This window comes from Panicum virgatum, chromosome 9K (genome assembly GCF_016808335.1).
Source record: "Panicum virgatum strain AP13 chromosome 9K, P.virgatum_v5, whole genome shotgun sequence".
In the NCBI taxonomy this organism is placed as follows: domain Eukaryota; kingdom Viridiplantae; phylum Streptophyta; class Magnoliopsida; order Poales; family Poaceae; genus Panicum; species Panicum virgatum.
In genome coordinates, this window is record NC_053144.1 from 10,151,206 (window position 1) to 10,160,292 (window position 9,087).

General features: G+C 40.0%; 1 protein-coding gene across 1 annotated transcript; it reads right to left on the reverse strand.

Annotated features, from left to right (window-relative positions):
* Positions 1–268: 268 nt before the first annotated feature.
* Positions 269–2,183, reverse strand: LOC120650014 (zinc finger protein CONSTANS-LIKE 16-like). Its single transcript, XM_039926968.1, has 2 exons — positions 1,176–2,183; positions 269–1,060 (listed from the first exon to the last, which is right to left on the reverse strand). Exons 1-2 carry the CDS (start codon positions 2,121–2,123, stop codon positions 740–742), a joined length of 1,269 nt encoding a protein of 422 aa, XP_039782902.1. The 5' UTR covers positions 2,124–2,183; the 3' UTR covers positions 269–739.
* Positions 2,184–9,087: the final 6,904 nt, after the last annotated feature.

Genomic DNA, 9,087 nt, shown 5'->3' on the forward strand with positions numbered 1-9,087 from the left:
AATACTTGCTCAGGTGCTGCAGATTTCTCTGAAATTGCAGCTAGATGAAATTCAAACAATGTGCGCCGTGCTACAATGATCGATGCGATCATGCTTAACGAATGAAAAGCAACGGTGGTTTGAACTGCCGCAATGGTGACCTTCGTACTTCCCTACTAACAATATGTTGAGTTGACTCCTTGACGGGCATACCCAAGGCAAGGCAAAATGACAGGATTGGTTATGGGAACTACACAAGATCCGAAACAGAATCGAAAACAAGAATAAATTAAGAACCCTAAGCAATCCACGCACATAGTATATCAGATCATCACTTTGATCTTACACAGCTTCAGTTCAGAGTTTCAGACCTTTAATTTACACATGTAATGTAATACTCCAATATTCTGGTCGATGAGATCGAGCATCAAACTCTACTCGCCCTTGTAATTAGTAGGTCCTTTACAAACAGAAGAGAAGCACCCAACCTAGCTATGCATTACATATCTATACTTACCGATCCTTAGCTTCTTTGCACATTAGAATCTGCTCAGGTGGATACGAATATTTCTGTACGGATTCTGCTCAAAACTAACTCTAGGTACGTCCCCATTTACAAGTAGAGTAGAAAGAACATGCTACGTGATACTGTCTGTTGTGTTTCCTTGTGTAGATCACATGTACGTGTACGCGCAGATGCACCGATGCATCATGCACACACTATATATATAATACTATGCTTTGCAATGCGCGACTAGTCTCAAAAACGGAAGCGCCCGTGCGCGCCCACTGGCGGCGCGAGCATCATGCCCACGTGATGCGGCATCGCCCGCGGCGGCTGCTTCGGCTGCTGCTGCGGCGGCGGCGGGGGCCTCGGCAGCGGCGGCAGCGAGCTGCGCTTCACGAACCGGCCCTTCATGCGCGGCCGCTTCTCGGCGTTGAGCTTGCGCACCTCGTACCGGATCTTCTTGGCGAACAGCCGCGTCCGCCGCTTCTCCCGGTACCGCGACACCCGCGCCTCCCGCTCGCCGCCGGTCACCGCTGTCACGGCGCCGCCGAGGAGGCCCCTGCTGCACCCCGCCTGCACACGATCCGTGGCATGCAACCGATCAGTTATTTGGATATGATCGGACGGATCCCAAGACACAGTGTGTGTGGAAATGGAAGAAACTGTAGATGCCATGCTTGAGCCGTACCGGGAAGTCCGACCAGGACTCTTCGTAAGGATCGAGGTGAGGACGACGCTCGCCGTGGAACCACGGCGACCCGCCGTCACGGACCCAAGAGGCGATGACTCCCTCGTAGTTGAGCTTGAGTATCATCTCTGGCCGCTTCCTTTTCTTCTCATCTCGTTCCGGCGCCGGCGCCGGCGCCGCCATGGCCTCGAGGTTCATGCGGCCCAGGTCCACGTTCACCTGAGGCTTCTCCTCGTCCAAGAAATCCAGATTATCAAACCCGTCCTCGACTCCCATGAGGAGGCTCTCCATGTCCGCGGCGAAGCTAGCGAGCTCCATGTCCGGGACGTCGAATCCGGAGAGCCCGTCCGCCTCCGCCGAGCCGGAGGCAAACTCCGGCGACGTCTCCGCGAGTGACAAGATCAGGCAGGCCGCCGGCTTCTGCTCCCCCTCGTCGGTCACGGGGTTGTCCAGCTCGGCGAGCATGGGGTCCAACACAGGGACACGGTACAGAAGATCCTCGTCGTCGTCGTCCAACCCGTGGAAGTCGTCGTTGTCGCCCACGATGCCGGAGCCAGACTCCTCCGTCTCGAGGTCGGGCACCGTTGCCGAAACGGCCGCGGCGATCGATGCGAGCGTGGCCTCGTGCTTGCTGCTCCCCCTTGGTTTGGACCGCGGCGTCCGCGGCCGGCGCTTGAGGCCGTGGAGCCACGCGGGCGCGTCGGGGTCGCGCGGAGGGGAGGAGCAGGACGCCGAGGGGAGGCGGACGCGGTGGTGGCGGCGCGCGAGCGGGTTGGCCGAGTGGACGGAGGCGTCGCAGGCCTGGCACAGGAAGGCGTCGTCAGCGGAGCAGTGCCACCGCGCCCGCCGGCGCATGCAGCCGTCGCAGGAGCGCGCCGTGCGCGCGCCCAGCGCGGCGCCCGTCGCCGATCCGGCGGCGCCCGTCGCCGATCCGGCGGCGCTCGTCATTTCGTCGAACACTTGTGCTGCTCCCGGCGGTTGGGTTAAGCGAGAGCTTAACAAAAGCGGGAACAGTGGGGGGGCCAGCTCCAAAGCCCTTTCCTTTATAAAATTGTGAACTGGCCCCGGGGACTCGGACCCACCAGCCAGTGAAGGTTGGTGCCAATAGTCGTGATCGCGGAGCGGGCATGTGGGGCCCCTGAATGCGCTTTTGGGCTACGTGGAGCGAGGAGGAGCGAGGGCAGCGTGCGGTGGGCCCAGGAAAAATGCTTATCTCGAAGCTCATTGGCTGGGGAGCGCGCGGAATCCGCTGGGCTGGAATGCTATTGGGCTGCCTGTCACGCAGTTGGATTTCCGGTGGGGCCCATGAGGGGTTGACGATGACGTGGACTCCTCTCCAGCTAAACTCTCTCTCTCTCCTATCTTGCATATGATATGGGCCTATTGGGTGACTCAGCAGCTACTGTATACCATCATGTATGTGCCCAGGCTGACTTGTCTTCGCCGTTTGCTCCCATGCACAGGACCTCTTGAAATTATCTGTCAACATATTAGTTGTGAGTCATGTGCTAAATATAGAACGAATGCCTCAAAATTTGGAGGAAACAAATAAAAGTTGATATTAACCAATTCCCTTGGTTTGCCTTTCAAATCAATCCGCATATTGCATTTTAAAAACAAATAAAAGTTGATACCTAAGACCATCATCCTCAACACTCCTAGTAGGACGGTGTCCATAACATTAATGAAGCTGCCACATAAGTAATTTGGTGACATGTCAAGTGAGTTAATAAGAAAAAAGATGGACACGATTTCTCATGCAAGACACCTTATCTACACAAGAATCAAGAAAGAGAAGAGTGATAGGATGAGGCAATGAGAGAGAAGTGAAAGGATTGGACGAGATTTATTTTCTTCATTCATCATACAAACTATGCATTGAGGAGGTAGTGCCTATAAGTAGTTTCTTACTCTCTTTTTTTTCTTTAGACATCACCTATGGACATTATGGGTTGGCGATGGCCTAATGTCAGTTGCACAATACCAAAAGTAACCACATCACCTTATGTAGCGCACATGTTTAGTTATCCCATATATAAATGTGTGTAAATTTTACTAATATTGAGAAGGTGGTCTCGCCCGCCACCAGCAGTTTGATGGTGGCAAGCAAGCATGGTACAAGTATGTTTGTATTGCGAAAATTGGTATTTGTGTAGTTCTGTCGGGGAAGTTATGTTAAAGATTCCACCTTTTAATTTTAGAAAAAAGTACGGTTTATATCTTTGAACTATCACAAAAGTCCAATTTTCAACATTTAACTATGAGATCGGATAACAGAAGTCATTCAACTGTCAAAACTAGACAAATTTGGCCCTTTGGGTGGTTTTGGAAAGTGGTTTTACATTTTATCAAAACTAGACAAATTTATATAAATAATTCATTTCAAATAAAAATATGGAATGGGTATAAAAAGTTTTTTAAAAATATAACGTATCTATTGGCACTATATTTGTTAGTTATTCAGATCCAAATTTTTCATATTCATAGTATTTGGTTGCTTTTAGTTATGTCTATTATCTTCGAATAACTAAAATTCAAATAGAGCAATAATAGAAAGGTTACATTTCTAGAAAAATTTTGGTACTAATTTCATATTTTTCTGATTTAAAATGAATTAATCTTGAATCTGAAGATCTAATTAGAATTTTTTGTTTTTTAAAAACAATACAAAACCACCTTTGAAACCACCATATGGGCTAAATTTGCACGATTTTAACAGTTGGATGACCTCCGTTATCCTGTTTTATAGTTGAAGATTGAAAATCAAACTTTTGCGATAGTTCGAGAGTGCAAATTGTCAAAAATTTTCCCTTTAATTTTTAAGCAAGGGCAAAACTAGAACAAAATAATCTTGGTGCATTAATGTAACTGTAGCAAATGTACTAGCGTTTCAAGCAAAAAATATTAATTGGAGCTGTTTTGGAGTGCCGAATTTTGAGACAGATGGATGCAAATTCGACCAATATATGCCTATTAGTTATAAAAATGTCTTTTGGACACAGGTTCCTGCGCACCAAGGAAGGTACATAAGCTCAGACTGAATAAACCATCATAAAACTCTCCGTTCCTGATTACAAACTAACTGGTTACAAGGATATAGTACCTCTCTGTTAGTATCGAGAACAGAGAAAAGGGAAATTCCTGATTAATCTGCTGCCGTGTTGACATTGCTCATACAAAGAGAAAAGGGATTGCTGACATTACTGTTGCGACTTAGGCCCCGTTTGTTTCCGTGTTCGCTTCGATTATGAGCTAAATAAGCGGAATAATCCCGCCAAACAGCTTGCGTCAAACACGCGTTGCACAGCCGCCGGCCACTGAAAATCACGAAGATTGAACTGCGTGGCCCATAATCGCAGAAGCGGGTCAGGAGCTGCGTTGCGTTTATTCTGTTCGCGCTTATCAGGCTCGCGGTCCCAAACAGGGCCTTAAGTAGCAAATTCGATGGATATATATGATGCTCAATCTTTAGAACTTATGTTACATCACTTAGTACTTAATATATATATATATATATATATATATATATATATATATATATATATAGCACCATAATCTTAGAACTTATTTGATGCTCAACACTTATGACATACTTAATTTGTTAAGCACCACTTAGTCTTAAACTTAGTTCATTTAGGCCTTGAATATTTATGTTTGATTCTGAATTCAATCTTTCACAATGTCTTAGGTCTGGAAATACCCCTCGACATGTTACTCGATCCAAAATTGCACTCTTTCAATTAATAATTTCTGGGATAAATTGCTTAAAGCAATTTCTTATCTTTAAAATGATATGGATTAGGGACACAAATACATATTTAACGGTGTATAATTCAAGACATGCCGCAACTTAACTTGCATCTTTAACGATGCCTTTAGATAAAGTATTGGTTGAAGCCTTCCACATATGACTTCTCCCACAAGAGTGTTGATAATACTTTATGTGGAATTTCTCAGTATCAACACTTCTTGTAACATAATTGTCCAAAAATATTGGACTCCTTATTTGTGGGCATGCAACATAACACCTTTGCATTTGTGCCAATAAGGCAAAGTGTTCTTAATCGATTTTTCCAGGGGTCCAGTCCTGGACTTATTTCCCAGATATCCCGGTCCTTTAAGAAAATTTAGGGCAACTTATAACTTAATTAAACACATAATGCTTACGTCTGCCACAACATATGCATACTTATTGCCCTTAATGGGAATCAACCCCTTTTCTAGACCTTTATCTTGGTGAATATTAGTATTCTAAACTTAAGAGATATCACCAAGATAATCTTAATATCCAGATAAAAGAAAATCTAGATCTTATATATGCAATATCCATATTGTTTAAAAATTAATTAAATAACTTATTTATTATTGTACATATGTATCACTTATGGAGTCAATCCTTATATATATGCCTTTCACTTTAAGTGGGATTGATCAAAAGTCTTCATGTGGGCACAAAAGCACCACAAGGAGCTAAAGCAAGTATTCATAAGCGAGCTTAGCTTATTTTCTTTAATATTTTTTTTGCTTTAGAGCTCCCAACTAATTCTCAACTTAGGACATTAGTGGTGAGATATGATACTGAAATAATATTCAGTTCTAAGACTAGCATATAGCTCATAATAAGAATAACATTGTCAATTAAATGACACATAAGAAACTAATACATGATAAATTTATCTTAATATTTTTCTCAATATTTAATTCTTACCTGACATAAAGAGGTGGAAAATATTTTCTTAATGAAAGTTCCACTCCCCCCCTCGAAATGTGGACTATGCAGTAGTACGATATTTCGAAGAACTTTCATAGCCCTTTTGTTAATATATGTTCTAAGTGAAATCCCTATTCCAACATATAAGAGCAATATGAATGTATATATTGGAAATAAATAAAATTTTATACTAATAGAATCTAATGACATTATCTTTCTTTTCATAAATACAATTCTTTAAAACTTAGGATTTTTATTACTTAGAGACTCATCTTATTACCTTGTCTTAGTCTTATTTCCTTGAGCTTAATGATGCCCATAGCCATATCATAATATATTGCCTTCATTGATATGAAGGAAACAACTCACCACTAATATCAAACGTGCTTTAATAAATACTTATCTTGGGAATTACTCCCCCTGATTCTTACATTTATCTAGAATTGAGGGGTTCCTCCCCTTTATTCTGATATTTGTCCATAAGTGACTTATCTTAATATTTTCCCATTAGAAATTGATGATCAATAAAATCATTATTTTCTCATCAATATCCTTAGTATTGAACTTTTCTATTGGGAACTACACCTCTTATGATACTTGTATGTGCCATCTTAGTTATAATCTTAAGAACCAATGAGGTGCAGGTAAAAGCACTTCACTTCTGATAGTGATACTTAAAAGGATCTTAGGAATTTATGACTTAATTAATACTTATCATCAATAGAGATAATTCATAAGTTTGATTTTGCATCCATAAACGGATGTTCTTTCCATGAGGCATAGTTACTCTCATTTAATTGCTTAGTGCCACTCATTAATTTTGATCTTTAGAGGCATTGAATGCTTTATTGAATACTTTAGAAAGCATCAGCACAGACTTCTTCTATTGAACCAGTCCAAGTCAGGTTTGGCCATAAATGGAAAAGAACAATAGAATTTTGTAAACTAGTACTTATTCATCAGCTTTGACCAGAAGAATAAGTACAAGTCACACTTAATATCATGTGCATAAAACTTCTTTTGTTGAATCATAACCCAAATTAGCTTTGGCCAGAAGTGGATTAAGACCAACAAAAGTATTGTGGACAGGTATTTATCAATCAGTTTTGGCCAGAATGATAAACACAAGCCACACTTAGTTTAAGATATAAACTCCTTTCATTATTCCGATTCAAAATAAGCTTTGGCCAGAAGATGAACCGGAATAATAAAATTTTGTAGTCACACATTCATCAATCAGCTTTGGCCAGAATGATGAATGTATGCTACACTTAATCAGAGTGTTATTCCTTTTGCAGTGGAAACTTTATTGGAAATGGCCCATGTGCCTTTCAACATAATTTCTCATAACTGAATCATTAACTAAGGCACTTCTTTGATTTTTTCTTAATAAGAGATTTCTTAATTTTATATAAACATAATCATTATTGACATTAATCATCAATAGTTCAGTCTATCTTAATTTATGATTATACCCATAATTGCTCTAGAGCTGGCAACTTAATAACTCAATAAATCTTGGTGACACATGACCATAAACAACTTTGGTCAGTATATAGTCATGAGTCACAAAATTAATCATAATCTTCAGGATGAAAATGACATGTGGCTACAAACAACTTTGTTCAGTATATAGTCACAAGTCATATAATCAGTTACGTTATGCCAATACTCTTTTGAGCAAACTCTCACTTATTAGAGAAAACTTTAGTGTTTTCCTGACATTCTTATCAACATTACTTGTGGCTCAACTAAGAAAATATTCAAAAGCCAGCTATTAAGATTTATGTCCAAAATTGGACTCACTAAGTATGCATGGCTTAAGAATAATATACTTTATTAATGAATTAAATCATGATAATCCATGATTGTAAACAACTTTGGTTAGAATACAATCACGAATCACCATTAAAATTCTGATCTTGAATGAAAATATCCCGTTGGATTGATTCCAAAATGGGATAAAATTATAAGTAAAAGCCACTTAATTATTGGAATTTGTGCATTCCAATCATTATAATAAGTGATTCCTTAGTGTTATTATTAATGGAATGCACATTTTCCAAACGTAAGTAAAAGTATTAATGACATCAACCAAATATGGCCCATTATTTAATTTCTTAGAGGACTGGCCATTAAAAGATGTCATTATTTAATTTTCCCAAAAATGGGTCTTAAGCTTCATTCTTAACTTATGGGCATATCAATTCTTGTGAGTAAAACATGCTCACACAATTGATAATACTTATGGGTCATAAGATGTTTCATAATTAAGCCTCAATTCAAGTGGCACGTAAGTACGTGGCAGATAATTTAATTTCATAATGAAAGTAATTCATCATTATTGAGCTATAAACATTACAAATAAATGCCTCAAATAGACTTAAAACTGCATTTAAAGCTTTAATGAAAATAATTCCATTTTTAAATGGAGAGTATTTCATGATTTTTAGTGGTAGAATAAATTGCACTAAGGCAAAACATAAACATAATGAAATACTTTAGAAATAAAGTGAAGTATTAAAGCATAATGAGAATACTTAATCATAAACATAAGGAAAAAATACTTAATCATTAATGGAGAAAATTTTCATAAAATTTGGACTAAAAAACATCATTATCTAAAAAAACTAATTATCTATAAATTTACCATAATTTTGCTCAATTTTGGCCTTACTTAAAAAGAGAATTACTTATAACACATAAAATAATGACTTCAAGTAATAGCCATAATGTAATCATCACAAAATTTAAATAAACATAAGAAAATTTCATCACTAAGTCTAGTCATAATCCTTATTATTATTATTTGCTAAAGTATAATAAAAGGTATTTAAAATTTAATCATGAAATAACGTTCATAATCACAATGCTTAAAGGTCAAAAATAGAGGAGAAAAACATTCTAAAATTTTGACATTATTTTCATCTCTTCTTTGAATTCAGCCCATCATTATTTGGCCCGTTGCTATGCAGCCCAATATCATTTCTAATTTTTCAGAAAAATATTGAAAGAATTTTGGCCCAATCTTACATTCTAAGCTGGGCCGTCACCGGCCTGGCCCATTAAGGCCGCACCGCCTTCCGCCCGGGCTCCAGGCCCAAAAACCTGGGCCTGGGCCGTGAATCTGGTGCCCCCACGCCGGCCTCTCGCGGCCCGACCGCGCCCAACGCACGCGAGCCATTAGATTAAATCCTACGG

Coding starts and splice junctions, on each gene's coding strand:
- LOC120650014 (XM_039926968.1), bottom strand. CDS start 2,123: ATGACGAGCGCCGCCGGATCGGCGACGGGCGCCGCCGGATCGGCGACG. Junction 1,061..1,175: donor AGTCCTGGTCGGACTTCCCG/GTACGGCTCAAG, acceptor GATCGTGTGCAG/GCGGGGTGCAGCAGGGGCCT.